Source organism: Lemur catta, chromosome 1 (genome assembly GCF_020740605.2).
Source record: "Lemur catta isolate mLemCat1 chromosome 1, mLemCat1.pri, whole genome shotgun sequence".
In the NCBI taxonomy this organism is placed as follows: Eukaryota; Metazoa; Chordata; class Mammalia; order Primates; family Lemuridae; genus Lemur; species Lemur catta.
Window position 1 is genome coordinate 138,582,191 of NC_059128.1, and position 26,089 is coordinate 138,608,279.

General features: G+C 38.6%; 1 protein-coding gene across 17 annotated transcripts in view; it reads left to right on the plus strand.

Moving 5' to 3' along the window:
* PARD3 (par-3 family cell polarity regulator) overlaps positions 1-26,089 on the plus strand; it is a 568,085-nt gene that overhangs the window by 261,789 nt on the left and 280,207 nt on the right. For 12 of the 17 annotated variants that reach the window (XM_045535668.1, XM_045535678.1, XM_045535705.1 and 9 more), the window contains exon 5: positions 10,176-10,307. The exons of the other annotated variants lie outside the window; for them this stretch is intronic. In XM_045535668.1, coding sequence (XP_045391624.1) covers positions 10,176-10,307 — 132 coding nt within the window. The remainder of the gene's footprint in view (positions 1-10,175; positions 10,308-26,089) is intronic. 17 annotated transcript variants of the gene reach the window in all.

Here is a 26,089-nt window from a genome sequence, read left to right on the forward strand (position 1 = left end):
TGACAGACTCATTATACATGATGCCAGTATCTTGATGTTTACATTTGAGTCATTTCTTTAAATATTTTATATGTGTATGAATATGTGCACACATTCTGCTTTTTTTAATTTATTTTTTAATTTTTTGAGACAGAGTATCACTCTGTCACCCCAGGTAGAGTGCAGTGGTGTCGTCAAAGCTCACTGCAACCTCGAACTCCTGGGCTCAAGTGATCCTCCTGCCTGTGCTTCTCAGAGTGCTAGGATTACAGATGTGAGCCACCGGGCCCAGCCATAATTTTTCTATTTTTTCTAGAGACGAGGTCTGGCTTTTGCTCTGGCTGGTCTTGATCTCCTACCCTCAAGTGATCCTCCTGCCTCTGCCACACATTACTTTTTTTTTTTTGAGACAGAGTCTCACTCTGTTGCCCGGGCTAGAGTGCCGTGGCGTCAGCCTAGCTCACAGCAACCTTAAACTCCTGAGCTAAAGCAATCCTCCTGCCTCAGCCTCCCGAGTAGCTGGGGCTACCGGCATGCACCACCATGCCCAGCTAATTTTTTCTATATATTTTTAGCTGTCCAGATCATTTCTTTCTATTGTTAGTAGAGACGGGGTCTCACTCTTGCTCAGGCTGGTTCTCGAACTCCTGACCTCAAATGATCCTCTTGCCTTGGCCTCCCAGAGTACTAGGATTACAGGCATGAGCCACCGTGCCCGGCCCACACATTACTTTTTAAATTAAAGTGAAAAATATTTAGGTAGATAAACATATAAAAGATTCATGATACACATTTAGATAATGTGTAAGACTGTAGGTATTTTGGAATCAGGCAACTACTGTATTTCTTTTTCTTTCTCTCTGGCATCTGTTCCCTCCTTCTCTTGGTATTATGCAAAGTGCTCTTGTTGCAAAATGCTGTTGTTACTTATAATTTTAGTTTTGAGACATACACATTTAGAGTTGTATATTTTTGAAAGAATGTGAAATGTGGGTATGTAATTCTTGCCTTCAAAGTTAAGGAGTATATAGCACTTTCTAAAATGTTTTTAGGCTGTTTCAGATTTAAATTTGTTTTTCTGAGTGAGGCAGCATTAGTCAAATGTTGCTCTTCATGTTTGCTGTCTTGTAAGAGCATGAGTCAGCCTCTTAAAAATTCAACCTGACCTGAGATGTTTAAGTTTCCTTTGTTTTCATATGCTCACCCCTCTGGGTTGTGAAGGAGTATAGATCAGAAATTATGGTCCCGTTTTCTCTGTCCTGACATTTGTACTTGGTAGTGCAATGGTGGTGGCCGTAGGAGAATTCAGGGGCCGTGCTGAGTTGTATGAAGTTCTGTGCAAGAAATAAAATGGGATCTGCTGTGACTACTGCTTCCTCTTTGGCTCTGTTCTTTGGTTACCCAAAATCCAAGAGGAGATAACATTTCTGTAGCTTAAAAAAAAAAAAAAAATGCCTCTTCATCTCTCTCCTCCCCACCCTTTTCTGCATGTTTTCATAGGATAAAGAAGATAATCTCAGGGATTCCTGGAAAGAGATCCTTGCAATCTAAAACCACTTTAAGGCGAGATTTTACTTATGAGCATTCTTAAGATTGTGTAGTTTTTATCAGTGGACTAACCATCTCTAATACAAACACAATTTGTGATTGAAGATTATATGATTGGTTTGAATTCAGGAGATACTTTCCCATGGGAAGCTATCATTGTGTAGGAATGGCTAGATATCAGAAATTATTGTCATTGCCCATGTAAGCTGTGATTCCTGGTTAGATCAAGAGTGGGAGGTTGGAAATCTTGTTTCTTGGAAATTAAATAGAAATTGGACATTGAGGGTGGGTAGGGATAACCAAGGGCATTTTAAAAAAAAAAAGTGTCTTGCTTTGTCACCCAGGGTAGAATGTAGTGTGGAGTGATCATAGCTCACTGCAGCCTCCAATTCCAGGGCTCAAGGGATCCTCCTGCCTCTGCCTCCCAAGGTGCTGGGATCACAGGCATGAGCCACTGCACCCAGCCTTGTTGTTCATCTTAATCTCCACAGAGTATTTGTCTTATGCCTTTGGATCCCTGTTTCTTCTTTCATACGCCAAAAGGTTAAACTGGCTGTTCTCTAGCGTGTTCCTTCTAGCTTTAAAATTCTGTATCTAAATTTTTTTCGTGGTCTGCACTGTTTAATTGGATTAAGAACAGCTGGGAAAACGGGTTCAAACAAGTAGCCTGGATGAGGCTCAGTTTTGCTGCTAATCTTTCTCTTTGCATTGGGTTCCCTGATCTGCTCCATGAACAGATTGGAGGGCTTCAGAGAAATCTGTCCTTTTAAAGCTTTTCATTCTTGCATCTCCATGAGAGATTTTGACCAACCCTTTTTGGTATTGGATCCCTTTGTGTTCACAGCCTGTTGCAAATCCACACTCCTGGGATTATTTTGCTTGTCTGGTTATGAAGACTGTTAACAGGGTGCTGGCTAGTTGGAGGTCGTGAGTTAAAACTAAAATGTTATGCTTCTGGTTTTGTTACTGTATCGACTGGAAGGGTTTGATGTGTGGCAGGAAACTTATTTGCAAATTTAATTGTAGTCCTCAAATGTGTGCTTCTGTGTTACGCTTCCAACATGGAATTTTTCTTTGGCATATTCAGCATTCTTGAGTTTCTCACTGAATTAAATGTAATTTTATTATCTGGAAGCTCTTGAGAACATATCATAAAGACTGGAAAAGGTATTATCACATATGGAGAGTGACAGTTCAGTTTTCAGGCCAGAATGAGTTTTAAGAACTGTGGACGGGCTAGGAGTGGTGGCTCACGCCTATAATCCCAGCACTTTGGGAGGCTGAGGCAGGAGGATCCAGCCTAGGCAACATAGTGAGACTCCATCTCAAAAAATTTTTTACAGTTTAGCCGGTTGTGGTGGCATGCGCCTGTATTCCCAGCCACTTGGGAGGCAGAGCTAGGAGGATTGCTTGAGCCCAGGAGTTCAAGGCTGCAGTCAGTTGTGATTGTACCACTACACGGAAGCCTGGGTGACAGAGTCCCTTTCTTAAAAAAAAAAAAAGAAAAAAGTATAGATGATGCATTTATCATTTCAAAGAAAAAAGAAACTAGTAAAATTATTTGATGATGTACATGTTAGGAGATTTTAATTTGAGCATTCTTATTTTGCTTGGATAAATTATTTTTAATTTCACTTAAACTCAGTTAAAATGAAAATTAAAATAGACATTTAAAATTAAAGTTTTATTATTCTTGAAATTTGAGCTAAATGAGGTGCTATGGTAAATGTTTTACCATTCAAAATCTCTGGATATTGGAGCATTTCATGTTTAAATTTGTAAAAAGTTAGAGTTTCAGTTTAACTAGTGTCTCTTACTGCAGACTCTACTACAGTTTAGTAGACTATAAGCTGTCACTAATGACCTCAGTTTGGTTTTTTTGACAAAAATGTGTGGGTGTTTGAGGTTCCTGTGTCTTACGGCAGTTCTGTGGGAAAGGTTTATAAACACCCTTTCCTTTGTCTTCTTTGCACCTCTCATTAATAGTTACTACGATCATGGGGACAATGTAATATAGCAATGTGGCAAAATTGCACTTGTACCCCATGAATAGATATAAACAAAACATAAATGGGGAAAAAAAGAATGTGGGGGAAACCTATCATGAAAAATGAAAATGAGACTTACACACCAGTACATCTACGTAAATACCATCTCAGCCCTGTGTACCAGTATTTATGCTCATTTGTGTCCTGGATACTGGCTTAGGAATTTCAGATGATCTAGAAATGAGTTCTTGACCTCACTTGCACTGCATTAGGCATGATAACATAGGAAGTCAGTTACCATGGATTTCAAATATTGCTTTTTAGTTAATTTACTATACTTCAGAATAACCATGCACCTAGGGTAAATGATGATGAATACTGTGTTTGGAATAAAACCCAAAGTTTCCTTATTGTTAAAATATGTCTTAATAGGCATGTGATGGATTTAAACTGATAGCAACTGCCAACCTTTCTACCTTCGTTTACAAGTTGGTTATTGAACCTGAGTTTTTTTTGTGTGTTCATTTTTCCCTCCTTCTCTCCCTCCCCCCCTTCATTCTCATTTACTTTTTTAGAGGATGATTTGAAGGTCCAAAAAGTACATTGACAACAATCCTATTTACAGACTATTTTATAGCTGTTGTCTCCTTATAAGCTTTAGGTCGTGCTCTGGTATAGCCATTGGGAGGCACAGAAGATAAACTCTGGCCCCAAAGACAGGGAAGAGTCTGCTACGTTAAGTCAACAGTGTGATTACTGATGGTTTTAGCAAGCTTTATGTAATTTTTTTCCCTAATTTCATCCTAAGCCATAATAATTGCTAATTTCACTCCAGTCTCATAATTCCAGGTTAGATATCCTGGAAATAGTTCCCTTTGTTTTTTGTGTATCATTTCTCGGAGAAATGATTAAGCAGAAAATCGAAATCTCTTTTATTACAATTGCAGAGCTAAAAAAAATGTTGTTACGTTAAAATCTTAATATCACATGGGAATCTCTGAAACCATGTGATTTGTAGAGTGTGTAAAAATGAAATTTATATGCGTTGAGTGTTTTGTATTTCAAAGTATGGCACGATTCCTCATGATTTTTAAAAAGACATTTGGAATTTTTGCACGGAAGCAAAGTGGAAATGGAATTGGGTTCGCTATGCTAGCATAGAAATGTCTATTACTTCTGTAATGTTCCTGAAACAGTCCTGATTTCGGCAACATAGAGATGTAGGCTTGCCAAGAAATTTGATTATCAGCTAAATAGCTGTTTCTGGTAGATAAAGCCTTGGAGTCACAGCTTAGTGTGCCAGGAATAAGCTTCTGTCCCAGGGCCTTGGGTGGGTTCTTTGTGATTTCTTTTTATTGAATTGTGATTGCCTTGGGGAGGGGTAAAGAGGAGAGAGGACACCTACTTTCCCTACCCTGGAAGAGATTTACTCCATACTAGGATACACGGTACCAGGGAAACAGCAAGTTAATATGCATTTCCCGGCGTGGATGGCTTTTTGACACCTGATGATGTGGCAGTACATTTAGATGATAAAGAAAATCCTGGGTCAGAGCAGGAACATCTGTTTTCTTCCTGGCAAGTAGGAGTTTCCCACCCAGCACAAAGCTGAGTCGCTGTTCGGGACAGTCTCATAAGTGGAGGATTAAAGTTACAATTAAAAAAGTAATTCCTTATGCTATTTTCCTTATATAATCTTTTCAATAAAATAATGGCTTTAGTAAATTGTTTCTTGCCATCTGCAAATTTAATAGTCATTAGAATTTTTACATATTGGTACTACTGATAGATTTTTTATAAGTCTAAAAAAAAATAGATTTCTGCTTGGTTTTTGTTTTCTTTTCCCCAGGGAAGAAGCAAAGTTCAAGATTTCTGTTTTTGCTTTGACATTTACCAATGCAGAATGGAGGCGTTAAATTGATCAGGAAATGAAATTGATTTAAAATCACACTCTCCAATTTATTTGAAGCTCTAACTTGTTGCAAAAATATTAATGGCAACACAATTTGATAGCTTGGTTTTCCATTTTGGTTATGAAATACAACTTTTGAAAATACTTGATTTAAAAAGTTTGACTTTTTGTGGTTGTAGTTTAATGCATAAATGAGCGTGTATAGTCTTGTATAAAGTTAAGATTACCATAATTTAAAAGTATTTATACTAAAACAAATATTTTCAAATGGAAAGTAGAATGCCCTTATATACATTTCAGTGGGAAATAGTGTAACATCCAAGCATATATTGTGATATAGAAAATACATTGCCCCTTATGATGATTATTGATGTATTCGTATTATAAATATAGAATCAGCTTTATAGGACAGGCTTGCACTCGATCCAAACTTCAGACAGGATTGTAAAGACCGTGGCTGACATGCTAATAGTACCTGCATGGTGCTCTCAGCAAAATAATGTATTTTCAACATTCTTCCCTTAATTGATAATGATTTAAGATTGCTGTAAATCACTGGACTTTTCATACCTTAAACATGAATTAATATATGATTTCCTTGTTTACTTAACCATGAATTAGGAAAACCGTTATGAGGGGTGAATGTCAATTTTATTTTTCTTATACATTCCCTCCTTAAAGTTGATTCTACAAATATAAAATTATAGGATTTTTCAGGTGCATTGTAAAAGCACAGATTTTTTGATCTTTAGCCATTATCTCCCTTAATAAGATTATTCTGTGTTCCCCGGCTGCGTGAATTACATGCCATAATTGACTTCAATGGAGAAATAACACACTATTTTTCAGATGCAATTGGAAATAATCACATTTGCCTTGGACTTTGTATGCTGTAGGTGTGACATGAAATTGAAATAGACATGTAACAATGGCATACACCTTTTAGTATAAATCTAAAAATACAGTCATTGTATTTCAGTGAAAATACATTTTATTGAAGTTTATCTTGATAGCTCTTTAAAGCAGTCCCTAAACAATTTTGAAAACAACTTACCAAAGTGATCTTATAAAATTCCAGGATTCTGAAATCATGCAAAATAGGAAATGTAAAACAGTATTCAGCCAAAACCTATCCACGTTCGAACAGGCCATTGTGTTAAGTGCTCAGTTCTAAAGAAGACTGGTGATCTCCCCTGCCCAGGCTTCCTTGTAATAGTGGAAAGAGCAATTTAAAAAATGAACTAAATTATAAGTTAGAACTATAATTAAAGGAAAATTAGAATATAGTGGTAACAAAAACCATGACATTATTTCTATTGAGAATCAGGGAATGAATGCTCTGTAGAGAAAGCAACATTTGATTTGGGTTTAAGAACTTAAGGGTTTCTGGAAGTGTTACTGGAAGTCTAGTCTCAAAGATAAGCCAGGGTGAAGGTGAAGAGATGTGTGCGGTACCGTAAATACAATTGTCCCAAAGTTCCTCTAGTCTACCTATAGGTATAAAGTGACCAGCATGTGTTTTAGAAGAGTCCTCTGCAGGGAGTTGGTGTAGGACATTGTTAGGTAGGGTAAGCTTGAGCCTGTGTCTAGTTAGAAGGCCACTGTTACAGTGTCAGAGGAGAGACAAGTTGATCCTGAGCTAGGGTTATTGCCAAGGAGTGGAATCTTGGCAACAACCCCCCTCCCAAAAAAAAACAAAAATCTTTGGGTGAAGAAGATCTAGCAACTATGGGGATTGAAGACAATAGGGAAGAGATAAAGGATATGTTTGTGCGTGGTGCATGAGTTGATATAGGAGATGAGTTTTCAGGTATTTTTGGGCCTTCTTGTTGGAAATTTATGTCATAAATTCAGGAAAACGTTTAGGGCTGCTGACCTTGTGCCTAGAAGTTGTCAGGGTGGTGGAAAGTTTTAAAATTGTGCACTTCCTGAGCTTGTCAAGAGACGGTACTGAGCAGTCCATAGATAGAGCCAGTGAGGCCATTTATGGCAAGTGGAGCATTGACAGATTCAGAAGCAGCACACAAGTTCCAGTAGCATACTGGATTCTAGACACACAAAAAAATGAGAATTTTATGGTGTCTGATCTCTTCATTTTAAAGGTAGTTTTTTTTTTCCAGTGATACTTTGTCACTATGCAAACACCCAGTTCCCTGTCAACTTTTCATCTAATAGTGTTAGAATCCATTGATTATCTTCATCTGAATTAATTATTTCATGAGGAGTTGAAAGTGCTGATCTTTCTAATTCTGTTACGTATTCTACTTCCATTATTTGTCATTCTTCTGAAAAGACAAGCTTCCTCTCATCCACTGGCACTGTTGGTTTCTCTGAAATACAATTTCTACTGAGAAAACAGGGTAGATTTTTAATTATTAATACTTTGTTTAATTATTCATTTTCTAAGTAAGGAGTTGGTGTAATAATGATGGAAGTGGTGGAAGATGTGTGTAAAGGCCAGGTGAGGACACGAGAAGTCGGTCATCTGCAAGGCAGGGAGAGAAGGCTTGGGAGAAACCAGACATGCTGACTCCTTGATCTCAGGCTTGTATCCTCCAGAACTTAGAGAAAATAAATTTCAATTATTTAAGCCAAAAAAAAAAAAAAAAAGCCGGGTGCCTCCCAGTGACAGCTTTGAGATCCGAGATGTAAAAATGGTACTTGAGGTTCAGCCCACTTCCCATCCTTCTTCTCTTTGTGGGCATTTAAGTTTCTGCCACTAATAAATTTATTTACCCTTGATGACTTATTTGAATTTCTTGTCAGGGTATTTATGGCCTGTCATGTGAAACAGTATTGCTTTTCCTTTTTTGCAAGTTTTCAGGTGAGGCTGAGTATTTTGACCCTCAGTTTCTTCATTTGCTCTGTTCTTTTCCTAGAACTTTGTCCGTGTCTCCTTCTCACCATTTCCCTGTTCTGACGAGCAAGGCCAGCCCCTGATGCCTGGGCATGGAACAGTGTCCTTCCTCCTGCCACCATTGTTCTTGCACCTGTGGTACGCGCCATTGCAGCCTTCTCTAGCTGCAGCGACCAGGCCTGTGTGCTTTTTTTTTTTTTTTTTTTTTTTAATAAAAAATACTTGCTGCTGAAGTTTAATCCTGCTACTGCTTTTTTAAAGGATTATTATTTTTTTTTTTGCAGGTTAACTCTTGGAAAAATATAACATTTCATGTCAAAATTTATATTGTTAAATGTCTGTAGGGGTTTTGTTTGTTTATTTCTGTATGTGACAATATTGACATAGATCCAAGACAATTAATTCATTTTTAAGTTTTATTTCCTGATGGAACTTAGAAAGGAAGAGAAATATTAAATAGTATCCTGGTCTACAATGGAGGTCTATACAATGCATACCTGTTATGTTGCACTTTTTTGTTGCTACATTTGTATTTGGTGCTCATATAGCTTAAAAAAATGAAGAATAAGAATCAGTCCATCATGTATATAATATTTATAGCCAGACTTCTCTTAACAGAATTACTAAAGGAAATGTTTTGTTACTTCTCTTAATTTGGCATGCCGATTGCTGATTTAAGTGGGTCCAACTGGAGGTGACATTTTTAATTTGTTCTTGTAGGAGATAATTTAGATTTAGTCATTAAACTAAAAAGTTTGATTTTTCTACTTTATCCTAGCGTTCTCATTTCTTTTCAGAATATTGAAATTAAATTTTATAGCTCAAAAGCCCAAGCAAGTTGTTACAATTTGTTATTTGAAAGAAACATCCAGTAGCATTTGGTTGTTTTGGGGGGGAGTAGTAGAAAGTTAGTTGATTAATTGTATGTATTTTTTGAGACAGGGTCTCGCTCTGTCACCCGTGCTGGAGTGTAGTGGCATCATCATAGCTCATTGCAGCCTCAAACTCCTGGGTTCACATGATCCTCCTGTCTCAGCCTCCCGAGTAGCTGGAACTGGAGGCACGTGCCACCACACCTAGCTAATTTTTTTAATAGTTTGTAGAGACAGGTCTCACTGTGTTGTCCAGGCTGGTCTTAAATTCCTGCCCCAAGTGATCCTCCTGCCTTGGCCTCCCAAAGTGCGAGGGTTACAGGTGGGAGCCACCATGGCTGGCCTAGTAGACACATACTTGTTTATGTAAAGACATCCCTTGTCATAACCATGTCAGAGTGAACAATTATGTATGTATATTATGTACCAGATATTTTGATGTGCCATTGTTTCTTGATATTTGAGTTAATGCTGACGACTAGCTTGTCAAGTAACAGAACAACCCAGGAAATCTTAAGTCTCTTAAGCAAAGTCACAAATCTACAAGGATCCAAAGAAGGAGCAAGTTTATTAATCTTCCTTGTTTTCAACATGCTTGGTGAATTATGGAAGATACCTCACAATATAGTGATGAGATTGGAAAGAAGAAGAAAAGAGAAAATGCCCTGAATGAGAGAGAGTTAAAGTCTTGTTATAGAAGTATTTTTCACTTTTTGGTACACATACTTGGCCTGGGGGATGGATTTGGACAGGAGCGCAAAGTATGGTGTTTTGTTTATTGCGTGAATACATGTGTGGCCACCTTTCCTGCTAAAGTCGTTAGACTTCTTTGGCACATGACTGTAATTCTGAGGTCTCATTTGGATGGAATGTCCTCACTCAGCTGTTTTGTTGTCGGTTTGGAAAAGGATTTTAAATGTGTGGAATCATTTTTCTGCTACTTGTGAAAAGCCAGGTGCATCATTGATTTGCAAGGTCCAGTTTTTTTACAAGATGCCTTTTTGTTTCTTTTCAAATAGAAAGATGAAAACTACAGAAGCCTCCCACGGGATACTAGTAACTGGTCTAACCAATTTCAGAGAGACAATGCTCGCTCGTCTCTGAGTGCCAGTCACCCGATGGTGGACAAGTGGCTGGAGAAGCAAGAACAGGTAACATACATGAATTGTTACACGCGTGTCCTTGGTGTAGCACCTCCCCCAATCCCCAGAAGATGTCTCTCCTATCACAATGATGACGAAAAGTAAATTATTCTAACAAACTTTAGTTAAGTACGGCTGTATGTCAGAGTTCTTGTAACATTAATGCAGAATATTCCTTGATCAAAGATTTCTTATAAGGGGTTATGTAAGTATTTGCAGTAGATTCTAAAGTATCATGACGTTAGAGTTTGTGGCATTGCAGAGGCCACTGGTGTTTGGCAGTGAATAATGCCGTTAGTGAGTTAGACGTTCAAGGCTGTTCTCTTCCTCGATAGTACGTCCACGCATCTGAAGAGGCAAATTAAAACTTTCCGTTCTACCTGACTTCACTTTATGAGAGAAGTATATCTTCTGCTGTTGTTTCAGCATTTAGATGATGGCATTTTGTCAGCTTTGGGCACTTATCCCTTCGTAAATGTCAAGGACCTGTTTTAGGTCCATAAGTTTTTAGAGTTGACTAGTTCACTCTGCAGGACAGCCACCTACAATCCGTGAAATCAGAGTTGTTTACCACTCAGTAGAAATAATTGCTTCCTGTCTTGGGAAGAATGACTATTTATAAAGTTTTTAGAGAAGCCCTCGCTGCATGGGAAGACTAAGAATTTATCCAGTAAGTTAATTCTTCAGTGTTATTTTTATTTTTTTTTATTTTTTGAGACAGTCTCGCTCTGTTGCCCGAGCTAGAGTGAGTGCCATGGCGTCAGCCTAGCTCACAGCAACCTCAAACTCCTGGGCTTCAGCGATCCTCCTGCCTCAGCCTCCCGAGTAGCTGGGACTACAGGCATGCGCCACCATGCCCGGCTAATTTTTTCTATATATATATTTTAGTTGGCTAGATAATTTCTTTCTATTTTTAGTAGAGACAGGGTCTCGCTCTTGCTCAGGCTGGTCTCGAACTCCTGACCTTGAGCGATCCACCCACCTCGGCCTCCCAGAGTGCTAGGATTACAGGCGTGAGCCACCGCGCCCGGCCAGTGTTATTTTTTTAACGTCTTAATTGTTTATTATTTAGTGATAGTGGTATGTTTGTTTGTTTTTTTTGTTTTTACTTTTTGCAGGGCGGGGGAATCTCAGTGTTTTCTTTGTCATTTTATAATAGTTTTTCCTCCCAGCTTTATTAAGATATGATTGACAAAAGTTGTATATCTTTAAGGTGTACAACATGGTGTTTTGATATATGTATAATTGTGAAATGATGACCACAATCAAAATAATGTATCCATCATCTCACATAGATACCTTTTTTTTTGTGAGGAGGATACTTGAGATGTACTTCCTAGCAAATTTCAAGTATATGATACATTATCATTAACTATACTCACCATGCTATACACTAGATCTCCAGAATTTATTCATTTTATAGCAAAGTTTATGTATTTTTTTGAATTCAGAATCTACATGTTTAATATAACTAAGTTTACCCTTTGACTAACATTCCTCCTTTTCCACCACTCCACAGCCCCTGGTAACCAGCATTCTACTCAGTATGGGTGCGATTTTTTTTTTTTTAAGATTACACATATAGATGAGATCATGTAATGTTTGTCTTTCTGTGTGTGGCTTATTTTACTTAGCAGAATGTCCTTTAGGTTCATCCATGTTGTTGCAAATGTCAGGATTTCATTCTTTTATGAGGCCAAATAACATTCCATTGTGTATATATAGACACCACATTTTCGTTATCCATTCATCTGTTGTTTAGACACTTTGAGGCTGTTTTCATATCTTGGCTTTGGTGAATATTTCCATGTACATTGGATGGCAGATATGTCTTCAAGATAGTCGTTTTATTTCATCTGTGTATGTACCTAGAAGTGGAATTGCTGGATCACATGGTAGTTGTGTGTTTTATTTTTTGCAGAAACCCATTGCTGTTTTCCATCGAGGTTGTACTAATTTACATTTCCACCAGCAGTGTACAAGCTTCCCTCTGCTCCACCTTCTCCTCACTAATACTTGTTATCTTTTGACTTTTTGATCATAGCCATCCTAGCACTGTGAGCCTATAAACGTCTTCCCTGGCGTAAGTTTTTAAAAGATACATTTACTAAATTTGATATGAATGAGACAGTGTACATAGAAGAGGAGAAGCAGGAGAGGTAATTAGACTTAAATGAACTTAGCAAGATGAGAACAACAAAAGCAAAATAAAACAAAACCCACTTTAAAATTTCTGTTAGAAGTAAGCACGATCGTTTGGGCAGAGGATGGGTAATAGGTTATGCTTTATATACTAGAAATCCTTCCCAACTACTCTCATTTAATAGTGGATTTGTTCTATTAACTATTTCCTGACAGTTGTCTAACTTTAAGGGCCTGATGTCTCTTCTGAGGTTTTTTATTTTCTTCCTCCTTAGTTTTTGCCATTACAAAACATAATAAAGAGGATTGCATCACACAGATAAAAGAATGTTTTGTATGGTTTAGGAAAAAAAAAAAGAAAGATCAACCCTCTGCCCTGACAATTTGGGAACACCAGGGTAGAACTGATGGCTGTCGTCTTCCTTTTGTTATGCTGTCTGGACTCCAGAGGTCAATAGAGTTCTAGGTTTCATGTGCCTCTTGTGGTTTTGTTTTTGCTCTATTTCCTCCTTAAGTGCTTGCCTCTCATTATCTGTTTCTGAAGGCAATTATGACTGGTGTTGGGTTTGCCAGTGGGAATGAACAGCAGGCATGAAAGGGACACAAGCATGCTTCATAGTGCAGCGTCAGCAGGTGCCCCTGAAAGCGGAGGATGTGTCACTCTTTGGGTGAGATGGATGGATCATAGCTGTACCCAAGGGGATAGTGAAACTTCTTTCTTGCTATTAGCATATCGGTTAGTTTTACTTCTGTAACCTACGGTAGATGACAGATCTTATTAGAACTCTGTACCAGGAAGCACGATGTGATTTCCAGAAAGAGTAGTCTTGCTTTTCAGGCATTAATTCACCTTGTTCAGAACATACCACTGAGTCCCGCATCGGGTTTGTGCCACAAGGTGGAGAGGACTGTGTACCTTTCCAGAAGTGTTCTTTTCTGACGTTAATCTTGGGACTTCCTTTTTCTGAGAGACCTCAGAGAAAGTATGGGGTCTTGAAAACTAAATGGTCCGTCGTCGTCGTGTTGTTTTCATGCTTCTGCAATTTTGACTCCGAGACGCAAGAAATGAAAAAAGCAACAAAACCTTTAGTTTTGACGTGTGACAATGTTTTAAGGAGTTTGACTTCCTTTTAACCATAACCATGTCCCTGACTCTGCATACAGTATAATTTAATATTGGCAGATAATAGATCATAAGCTGGCTTTGTTCTTATATCCCCACATTTTATTGCAACTAATAAATTCTACAAAAGGGGCGGCAGGAGCTTTCCCATACATGATTGGAAGAATTTAGAACCAGAAAGGAGAGAGACCTTAAGGAAAATATAAGCTAATTGGGAGCCTGCCATTTTCACTACCTTCCTTGGTGAACAGGCCTGAACCCAATTAGCAGGAACAGCGAAGGGGAGGTACAAGGAACATTCCAGCTGCCACTAAAGCTCTGTTACAGGGGAATGACTGCCCTGACCTTTAGAGAAAAATCTATGTGTTAGGGCTCTTTCCATCAAGAAAAACTTCATCTAATTGGCAGATTATGCTAAAGGAGAGAAACTGGGAGGAAAAGTATTTTAAATGTGTATTGATGACGATGTAATCCCAATGCGATATAGAATGTTCTGTGCCCTTGCCAGGGGACAAGGAATCCCGCCATCCCGAGTCAAGTCTCAAAATCTCAAAGCCAGGAATTTGATGAGCAATGACAATACCTTTTTTTCTCCTCCTGTTTTTTTTTTTTATACCTTTGTCACTTTCTCCAGCTGTGACGCTCTCGCTTTATACTTTTGAAAATATTTACTCGTTATATGTGATGTTCACACAATCCACAATCCTTGTATTCCTCAATTATTGGAAAGGAAGTTTCTACGAGTTTATTTTTTCTTTTCATTGTAATTCGATGGAGATCAAATTCTTTTGAAGGTCTAGGGCAAATGGTAATGTTAGCATTATTGAGGAAACATTTTTAAGCCTATCCAGGTCATTTTATGGGGGCAGTTTTACAAGAGAGTGTTTCCCTCCAGGCCAGGCAGTAAGTGATTATGGTACTAGGTCTTGCCTGGGTTATAAAGTGGCAGGTGTCTGGGAGGACCAAGCCATGGCTCCTGTTTCCTGGCTCATCACAGTTGATTTTTATACCTACCTCCCTGCATAGGGGGCGATCCCCTTCCTTTCCCAAGTGCTTACTAGCCTTTTCTTTAAAAAACAAACAAACAAACAAAAAAAAAAAGTTTGTTTTGTTTTTTCTTATTTTACTCAGACCTAGAACTAGCTAGATGACAAAAAGAAGTTGGGTGTCCAGAGTATGAAATTGGCCATACTTTCTTAATTACCACATTCGAAGATGGCTTGTTTGGAAATCTGGCTACAGCAGCTGCAGACCGGTCAGTGCGATGACTGAATGGTCACACCATTACACCATGGAAGAGCTGTAGAAATCCTAACATAGGAGCAGACCAGGCTTCATGGTATCTGCTGTCGTTAATGGGACATGAGGTTAGCTTCTCATGCGTCCAAATAGTAATTGAAATGTGGTTTACTTTTTGGTTTTTCTTTAGCTCGTAGGCATGGAGGAACCAAATGACTGTTCTGGTTATCTGATCAAAAATAATCTATGCCCCCCTCTTCCTCCAAATTCTAAAATTGTATGGTTATCTATTTAAAAGATAGGGGATTTGTTAATATTATTTCCTAATTGACAAACCTTCACAAAATTTGTGCAGAAGCAGCATGGTTGTTTATCTCTAGCGACACCAAATGTGGAAACTAAAAACATCAAAGTTGTTTTAAAATTATATTTGGTTTTCATTATAAAATACAGAGATTGTATTTTATAACAGAAATCTGTCATGTGCACAATAACACCCAAAATAAAATCAAAACAACCTTTTAAAAGGGTTGTCCTGTCACCTGGATGGATAGATGAATGCCAACAGCAAAGTATTTTGTTGTGCTTTGATAATAGGATGACTGCTATTGAAATACACGTGTTCAGATGATTTGTTTTAAAATATAATCATAAAAACATTCTATATGTGACGTATATTATTTTCCATGAGCCCTACACATTTTCTACTTTTATTATCAAAGAACTGTAGGCTTAGAAACATCAGTGGAAGGACAGGACAAGAGTATGGGGCCCTGGTAGACAATCTTCTAAGAAGGACATGCTCATTTCCTGCAGGGTCACTTTGGACTTGAGAGTGCCACGCAGCATTTTACCCTTGCATGTATTTAATGACAAAAGACACAGTGAGGTTGGGATGTGTGTATCAGGATTAGAAACCTGCCCTTCAGTAGAGTGGGCCCTGTCTTCTCACCCTTCAGCTCACTAGTCATGTGGCCAAATCCAAGATTATATGAAGTATGTAAACTTCATTTTCACTGTATACAAAATAGGGAAAATAATACCAATTTGGCAGGTTCTGGCTTTATGTGCCAACACGAAGTGATGCAACGCACATTCGAATGCAGACCCGGTTTCCTGTGTGCCGTAGATACTCCTAAGATGCCGATTTCCTTCCCATCTTTCATTTTAAAGCCTCTCTTGTGTCAAGCAACTGATTTTATTTTCTTAAATAGTGTTTTATCCTTGGCATATTGGAAGTACCATTTGGTATGCTGGGCTAGTTTGCTTTCATCCCTGGTGTATTTCTCATGCCCTCTTCATCCTTTCCGAGTTGGATTCTTGCTTCTGTGGCATCTTATCAGAATTAGAATAAAACATAATCTTTTTAAATCATCTCTGGTTCTTTTCTGAAGGACATAATCTGACACAAAAATGACATTAGCGTTAATCTCCACGTGTGTGTCCATTTTTCATACTCCCTCCTGTTTTTGGCAAGCATGCCTGCTTTTAATAAGATTACACGTAGGGATACTATTTAAGAATACTAAGTGTCTTATGAGGGCTTTTGCTTGGCCACTGGCTCAGCGTCTGGATGTCCTTGTGATGTGGAGTTGGGGGGAGCAGTGTCACTCACTTGCTTTGGGGGCTGGGTTGTGCAGTTGGAGGGGTACTCGTCAGTTTGTCCTTTTTCTTTATGACTGGCCATATTTATTGCTGCTTTGGCCTATGGAGCTGAAAGCCTGCAGAGCAGCAGGGAAGGACGTCAGAAATTTCATGGAGTGAAAAAAATCTTTGGTGGTATGTGGATTAACCTTCATGGGGAATCCGTTAGTAGCTGATGATTCCGCTGCCCCCGTGAATAGTGCCGCTAAAACTGGACATCCAGAGCTTGCACTACGCATAAAGATACGTTTTCATTTTTAGCTTTGACCCCCAGGTGCCTTTTCATATTTTTCATCGCAGGCAGTCTTGAAGATTTTTGTTGTGAGCCCTGCGATTAAATATGGTGATGAAAAGAATACGCATTTTATCCTATCCCTCCCTCTATTCTGACCCATCTGTATGTCATTTGCTTTTGAAATTTTGTTCTTTATTTCTGTGTTCTGTGAGCAGTGCAACTGCTATTCTCTTAAAAAGAAAATACTGGTTATGAAATGGCATTAACGTTTTCAGCCTACAGTATGTTGTTTTCACTACCTATTTCCTGCAGCCTGCCTGGAGAAATTGAATCATTCAAAAGCCATTTTTAACTTTGGAATTTTATGATCTAGGTATGTATACTTTTTTTTTTATCAGTCTTGTACAGGTCTTTTCTAGTTAGCTTCAACGTGGCTTTGAAATGGCCCTAAATAGTTTCCGTTTTAAGTGTGAAAACATTTTGTCCAGTGGTTTTATGTTCCTCTGTTCCCTATAGTATTTTCATGGGTCCTATATATATCTATGAGCCACTTTTTCTTTCATTTTTTTTCTTTTTCTTCCTCACTTTTTTAATAGCTGCAGAAAATTATAAAGAAATTAAAGTATGGTATTGGGATAGGGTTCAGGTTGGCTTTTGGGCTTCATTTCATATATTAATATTGTTACACTGCTTTACCTCAAGCACAGATTGCTTTTGAAATGCTTTTTAGTCCATCAAATCTTCCCAAGGTTGGGAGACAACATTTTTTTATTTCTTTTTCTGCAAGTACTGTCCTTTCCCAATTGTCAGATGGAATTGTGATCTTGGTATCTATTAGAATTAAGGTAAACTCTTTGAGAAGCATAATGTCTTGTCTACCTTTGGTAAGCCCTTGAATTCTCTGAAGTGACTCACTAACCAGCTCTCTCACGATTTTGCTTTTCCTTCCATTGAGAAAGTGGGCGCATGGTGTGGATGTTGGAAGTTTCCTGCCTGTGGGAGCTCATGCTGCCCTTCCTCACTTGAGGAAGAGGCTTCCCTGACCTCTCAAGTCCCGCAGTCTTCATTTCTGGCCTGTCCTTATGCCTTCCCAGTCTTGGGATGCTGTTCTTGCATTAGACTCCTTTCTACCCAGTCCCGAATGTCTCCATGTCAGCCAGGTCTCTGTAAGCAGCGAGTATGTGCTGAGCTAATCCAACCCTGTCCCGCAAGCCTTTGTGTAAAGGGTCACATGGCTTCTCAGGGCACTTTCCCGCCTTCCCACATTCGATGTCCAGTGACATCCCTGTCTTATGTTACTGTCTCTTTGCTCACCCTCCTTTTCTTTATGACATTTATGAGTCTGAATTTGTCTTTGTTTCACTGCCCAACACGTCCCAGGCAGCATCTTGTTCACCATTTGTTTGTACCTCCTAGTAAGCCCTCGTGTATTTTTGGCTGAATAAGTGTTCCAGTACATTGTAAGGAAACAGTCCATAATGTCCTCGCTTTTTCTGATGCCATGTATTATGGGTGCATTCTTTGTCAGGGAAATTAAACTGACCATTTTATAATACCATATGATGAAAGAGTGTGATTTTTTAAAATTAATTATGAGCTAAAAACTGCAGATTGTAGGTCAATCCATGAAACAGTGAAGACGTGCATTTGGAAATCTCATTAATATAGTCATACTATTACGTCATTGATGTTTGAAGACATCATGGCTTGTCACTTAGCATCTGCATAAGGCAAAGAGACTGAGAAATGATTACAAACTTAGGAGGACCAAAAAAATGGGAGAGAGGGAGGGGGGTGGTGTCCGTTCTTTGAAAGTAAAAGCAAAGTTCCTGTTAGGAAAAACTCGGTGATGTGGTGGAGAGTGCAGCCTTTCTTTCAGCTTAATCACCTGGGAACTTTCTTTGACAATATCTTGTAATTGAACATGGATCCGAGGGTTAAAAGATGGGTCCTGGCAGTGTAGCACTGCCAGCTGATCACAGGAGCCCTGGGGAAGCCACCTGTGTCTGCAAAGGCCGTGTGGGAAAGGTGAGGGGGGCCGAGGATAATACCTGCTCCAACTTGCTTAAGTGAGGCTTTTTTGGACATAGTATAAAAAGGCCAAAAAATTGTTGTTTTAGGCCCAAGATAGTTGTCCAATCTGTTAGCTCTAAAAATATTGAATTACTTAAATATTAAAAATGTTTAATTGTCCAGAAATATTAAATTACTCATTGTTTGTGTAACTAAAGTGACATAAATTTTCTGTTTAATTGGAAAAACAATATTTGAACAAACCATTTGATTCTATTGAATAATTTATAAGCAGTTGAATTGAGCATAATATAGTTAAACATTCTCCCCTGAAGATATCATATGTTTTATTTTGGGGGCACCTGTTGTTAGCTGTTACTGAAATTTTTTCTTTTCAATGAGTTCAGAGGTTTTTCGTTAGAATGAAAATAGATTGTACTATTAAAAACTTAATGGAATGGATTGTGGTATGAATCATACAACCTGACCGCACAGAGTTTATAGAGAATTTTTTGGTTTTATAGTAATAGGTGTCCCTGTTCTTCATTGTCCTTAGGGTTCATTAGACTTCGAGGGGTAAGTGATGCTCATCTTCCCTGTCACCACGAAATGCAGTATAACTCATCGGACTATATTGTGATTAATTTGATCACATTATTTTGTTTTAAAAATTTTAATACGCTATTTGATTTTTGCAAAGGTGATACACTCATAGTTCCAAAATCCAACGTTATACATGGATATAGGAAATAATAGTCCCCCTCCCACAATTCTCTGTCCCCCCAGCTCTCCTCCCCATGGGCAACTAGTTATTAGTTTCTTGTGGATCCTTTGAAATGGTACCACGCTTTTATGAGCAAATGTGAAAATACATTGTCTTTTCACTTTTTTATATAAATACCATCTACAATGTTCTGTGCTTTTATTTTTTAATTTTTTTATTTTCATCTTTGCCTAAATACACCTTGGCAGTCTTTTCATAGTGACATAAAAAATGTCCATTTTTGAAACAGTTTAATAATTTTCTTTTGTATAGATGGGCCATTGTCTACTGATGGGCATTTAGGTTGTTTCCTGTCTTTTTGCTATTGCAAAAAATACTGCAGTGAATTACTTTTTATATGTCATTTTGTATTGTGTATCTCTTAGATAAATGCCTGAAAATGAAATTGTATATTTATTCATTATACAAGAGTATCATATGCATTTGTAACTTTGATGGATGTTGTTAAACTGACCTCAGTAGACACTGGACCAAGTTACACATCACTAGCAATGCCGGAGACCCCATTCGCTCTGTTACGTCGTGGTGCAGCATGACCTATGCAGTCTATTAAACTGACTCGATCAGTTAGGCCTTTGAAATATTTCCCTTTACACCTTCTCTAATGCATTAGGCTGTTGACACATTTGGCCAACAGATAGGCTGAAAGTGGTCCTCCTTTACTGCTAAAAAGCACAGGCCATTCAAACCCCTTCCTTTCCCACCAACAAATAAACTATGGTTAAGGAAAAGGAAGAGTTCGGGAGGTGGGATGAGCTCTTGTTACTCTTAGAGAGTTCACTTCTTCATTATTTGCTCAGATGTCAATCACTCTGACATGTCTCAGCTGTCCTTTATCCTGTTGTCACAATGTCGTCTTCCTTCCTTACTTAATTTCTTTAATTTTTTTCCTTCCAAATTCAGAAGCTATTTGGAGGTTGGCAGAGTTTGAATATGGGAAAACATTCAAACCCTGCAAAAAAAAAATAAATTTTTAAGTGGTAAATGTTTAATGACATTATTATTAGTTTTTACTGAAGTGCAACATATTTAGTAAATTGCCCGAATAATCTTATGGAAAAGAATTGGTGAGTATAGATTAAAGTTTAAGAAATGTTTTTCTTCAACTGCCTGACTCTGCAACTTTTTAATAACATTTTTTAGAAATGTTAAATACATAAGTGAAACCTTCTGAAAAATTTTCATCTTGGACATAACTTGTGTATTCTTTTTGTATTTTAAATATCATGTATTTGCTACATATTTTCTGTTACCAACTAGAATTGAGTTATCACCCTCACCCATTTCTATCTCCTATTTGAGGACAGCTGGTCAAATAATTGTTCTTTTTTGCCTTCTTTTCTGGAATGAAAATGACTGGAATGATGGGGATAGGAAGAGGACAAGGTTTTATTTTAAGATGGGTGGCTCACTAAATGCTTTTTGAAAAATATGCTCAATTATGCTCACTTGTGCACATAAACCCCATATGAACAGAATCAATCGTTTTTTTTTCTCCCCTTCATATGCCCCCAGGTCAGGCACGATAGTCATTTATGAGTATTGTAACGTTTTTTTCTTTCTGTTGTGCCTTAGACTATATGTTATATAATGGTGTAAAAACCATATATTTGAAAGATTTAACTTTGGGGAATGAATGCAATCTTCTTGACAAACTTAAATGTGCTTCATTGTTCTCGATTGCTGGGATTTGTTGAAGACAGTTCATCCTCGTGAGGTGCAAGTTTGTGTTGATGGAGTTGGTCCATTCAGGGAGCTTGAATTTCCACCTACAGCTATTAGTGTCTCATGTACAACCTTTCTCATCCCATGAAGGATTGTTGGCAATTTATGTTCTCATTGGTTTATCACCTGTTAGGACCCAGCATTCTGTTTCTTTCCTTGGTCCCCGCTTAGTGGTTTAGGTGGGTGTGTTGAGGAGTCCTGTCGCATTAGAAGCCTCTGTCTCTGATTTGTCATTAGTGGACCCCGGGAAGCAACTGATTTTAGATGGTTCTTGATGTTCCAAACTTTTCCCTTTCTGATGTTTGGGAAGTTGAGATGATGAGATGTTGGCATCTGCAATCACAAAAGGAAGTTTCAAAGACAGCTACAAATACAATGATTTCCTTCTTAAATTTTATTGTGTTAGGGCAGCCTCCAAAGGTAAACGAAAAATGGTTACACATGCGTGCGCACACGGTGTAAATAAATACCAAATGTGGAATTTCTAAAACTTTGTTTGTGTCTAGAGTGATGGAATGTAGACTTTTATCATTCCATGACCCATGGTTTTTTGGACACCTTTAATTATGTCAGTTTTTCTATCTCTTATATGTAAAGTTGTTATAATTTATTAAATGCCGTGCTTGACAAAGAGAATTTGCGCAGCTCAGTGCAAAGCCTTGTATGAACATGAATGTTTGCCGGTGTGTGAATGTAGTGGTTACAATGTCATCTTGTGGCTCTTTGCACTAAAAAAAGACAGCCCGGGATCCTGTGTTTGCCTCTTTATCAGCCACTGATACTCTGGGTGCTCTTCACCTTTCCTATCCCTCTAATCCTGGCAACTGTCTTTCTAAATCCATCCATCCATTCCTTCCATCCCCCTTTCTCCTGCTCAAGTCCAAGCCGCCTGTACCTCTCACGTGGATGGCTGCACAGCATTACCGCCACCCTCCCTGGCCACATGTCTCCCTGTCCACTGCCACCAGAAAGACGTGTGGTTGAGAGCCTGCTTTGAGGCCCTGACCATCCTTGGGAGCATTAAGGAGTGCTGTGGTTGTCAGGGGCTTGAAGCCACAGTGACCTGGATTAGAATTTCATAGCATGGCTTCTGCTGAGCAAGTTCCTGGAGTTTCTAAGCCTTGGAGCAAGATGCAAAACTGTCTATGGTGCATTTCAGAGGATTGTGAGGATTACATGAGATCCATCATGGAAAGCTTTTAAAACAGTACCGAACATACAGTTGAGCGCTCAGAGTGTGCATTTTATACTGCTGGTTTTGGCCTTGAGGTTGAGTCTTCCTGATGTGATGTTCCTTCAATGACCTGATCCCAGGTGCTTCCAGGCTGTGTCCCCAGGTTTGCCCACTCTGGTCTCTAACTTCACGCTGTTCTTGCTCTCTGGCCTCTGCACACCCTGGCCAACTCCTCTTTCCCTCCTAGGTCCTGTACTGATCTCACCTGCAGCCTTAGGACAGTTTCCCTGACTCCTGCCTCCCTCAGTCCCTTACCCTTAGCCACGTCCCCATCCCCATGGAAACCAACGTTAGGTTGTGTATTAATCTTTTCCCACCATCGCACTTACTAGGTTTCATTTTAATTCTGTGTCCTTTTTAATGAGGGTAGGACTCCTATCTTTTTCTCAGGGCTTTTTTCGTTTGTTTTGGTTTTGAGGGAGGCATGACTAAATTTGTGGTGGCCTCAGATTGCTCACACATACATTTGCATCTCAGTGTAATCATATTTTTATAGAATCCACTTGTTGTAAAGCGCTATCTGCTTGTAATTTGTATATCTAAAAATATTAAAACATTTGTATAGTAAGCAGTTTGCTAAAAGAAACTCCTTCCCTAGATAATACTGTTTTTCTGTATTTTCTTACATTGAATGTTTAACTTCTCAAGAATCTCTTCTAGATTAAATTGGAGAAAGTTTGAGGGGAGGGCAAGGAATGTTAGTTTGATTACATCAGCAGAATCTAGGCTTTTGGACTTGCTCATAATTGAAGTCCCTGGGGGGACTAATTTTCCTGAGAACTTTGTATTTTAATCATAAGCAGACCCAATTCAGTAATAGTTTCATAAACTTTTGGCTAAGACTTTGGTATTAATGTCTTGAGCTCTTAGAAAGAGAAACATATTTTTGTAGGTTGGCCAAGAAAAATAGATCTCAATTCAAATAAAAATAATGTATTTGTTATTTTAAAGAAATTTTTCCATTGAGCAATCTGTTAAACATTTTGGTAATTTAGTTGTCTAATATTGGACATGACTTAGGCAGTGACTTGATGTGTTTTCTCTGGCCCAGTATGACGACCATTTGAATTCTAATGTTTTCACTTTTGACCTGGAGGTAAGTTATGTTAGATTATACATAATTATTTAATGGTTAACTTTTATTTCTTTTGTTGTAGGTTTTATAAAAGGATGAATCCTATGTCTCGTTTTCTTAAATATATTTGAAATGGTAAAATATACAAAGAGTTTATATTAAGGTCAAAATATTTTCTTTAAGGTACATGTGCAATTTCCCCCTGCTGTTGCAAGTGGCTGAAACAGCACTTTGAATCTGTGGCGCCCCTGGAGAGGCTTCCCTTCTTCACTTCTCTGACATTCTGTTTCTAAGCTCACTCGTATTATTTATAGAAATCTCTTCCTGGTGCTCTGCCTGCATGAATGCAGGTCATTTTTCTAGATGGGTTTTTATGTGCCTTTCCTTGGTGAACTCGTATGTTACTTCAGCCTTGCACTTACCGACAAGTAATAGCTGGTCACTTCCGTCCAGATGTCTTGTTGATCCCTCAGTCTGAGCGTGGGTGAAGGTAAACTATCTTTACGCTTCCTCCCAGGCAGAGAGGAAGTGGTCCTTGAGTGCAAGGGGCAATGTGAGTTGAAACCGCTTGTGCTGAACCTGGCTCTCCATGGAGCCCTGCAACATATAGCAGCCTCTGTGCATAATGACCTTACCACCTGTGAAACCATGAGTCGTTAATTTCTGAGTGTCTTCTATGCCTAGAAAATTCTATGATTATCTATGATTTTCTTGTTGCTTTTAGTGTTGCCTCATGTCTTCCAGATGTCAAACTTAGTTTTTTCCTTTCTTCTTTTTTCTATTTCAGGTTTTACCTGTTGCTAGATGTTTGATATTATACCTTTACTCTTGTGCATACACACACACACACACACACACACACACACACACACATGCGTGCATATAATCTAGTTTTCTATTTTCATAGCACCTACTCTCATGCCAGCCATATTCCTTTTGACTGGACTGATACAATATCTGTCCACCTCTCCATCTATTCCTTTTTTATTTTTATTTTTATTTTTATTTTTATTTTTATTTTTATTTTTATTTTTATTTCAGCTCATCATGGGGGTACATAAGTTCAGGTCATATACATTGTCCCTGTCCCGCCCATCCCCCCGAGTCAGAGTCCCAAGCGCGTCCGCTCCCACTCTCCAGACAGTGCGCCTGGCACTCGCCATGTATTCATACCTCGATCCCCTCCCCCCCCACCTCCCCGGGTCTGCACCCTCAAGCATGACCATTCCCCAGAGGGTGCGCAATGCACTCGTCATGTAGGCATACACCCATCCCCTCCCCCCACCCCCCCATCCCAGTCTGATATCCAATTGGTATCCTTCCCTGATGTACATTTAGGTGATGATCAGGGAAACCAGTTTTCTGGTGAGTACATGTGATGCTTGTTTTTCCATTCTTTGGATACTTCACTTAGTATAATGGGTTCCAGCTCTCTCCAGGAGAACCAAAGAGATGTCGTATCATCGTTATTTCTTATAGCTGAGTAGTACTCCATGGTATACATATACCACAGTTTACTAATCCATTCGTGGATTGATGGGCACTTGGGTTGTTTCCACATCTTTGCGATTGTGAATTGTGCTGCTATAAACATTCGGGTACAGGTGTCTTTGTTAAAGAATGACTTTTGTTCTTCTGGGTATATGCCCAATAATGGAATTGCTGGATCAAATGGTAGGTCTACTTGAATCTGTTTAAGGTATCTCCATATTGCTTTCCATAGGGGTTGCACTAGTTTGCATTCCCACCAGCAGTGTATGAGTGTTCCTGTCTCTCCGCATCCACGCCAACACGTGTTGTTTTGGGATTTTTTGATAAAGGCCATTCTCACCGGAGTTAAGTGGTATCTCATTGTGGTTTTGATTTGCATTTCCCTGATGATTAGGGATGTTGAGCATTTTTTGATACGTTTTTTGGCCATTCTTATGTCTTCTTTTGAAAAATTTCTATTCATGTCCTTTGCCCATTTTTTGATAGGATTGTTTGATTTTTTCTTGCTGATTTTCCTGAGTTCTAAATAGATTCTTGTTATCAGTCTTTTATCTGATGTGTAGTATGCGAAAATTTTTTCCCATTCTGTAGGCTGTCTGTTTATTTTCGTGACTGTTTCTTTGGCTGTGCAGAAGCTTTTTAATTTAATCAGGTCCCATTCGTTTATTTTTGTTGTTGCTGCAATTGCCTTAGGGGTTTTCTTCATAAATTCTTTGCCTAGACCAACGTCTGTGAGAGTCTTTCCTACATTTTCTTCTAGAATTCTAATCGTTTCCCATTTAAGGTTTAAATCTGTTATCCACCGTGATTTGATTTTTGTGAGAGGTGAAATCTGTGGGTCCTGTTTCAGTCTTCTACATGTGGCTATCCAGTTTTCCCAGCACCATTTATTGAATTAGGGACTCTTGTCCCCAGAGTATGTTTTTGTCTATTTTGTCAAAGATTAGATGATTATATGAGGATGGTTTTATATTTGGGTTTTCTGTTCTGTTCCACTGGTCTGTGTCCCTGCCCTTGTGCCAATACCAAGCAGTTTTAAGCACCACAGCTTTGTAGTATAGTTTGAAGTCTGGCAAATCAATACCT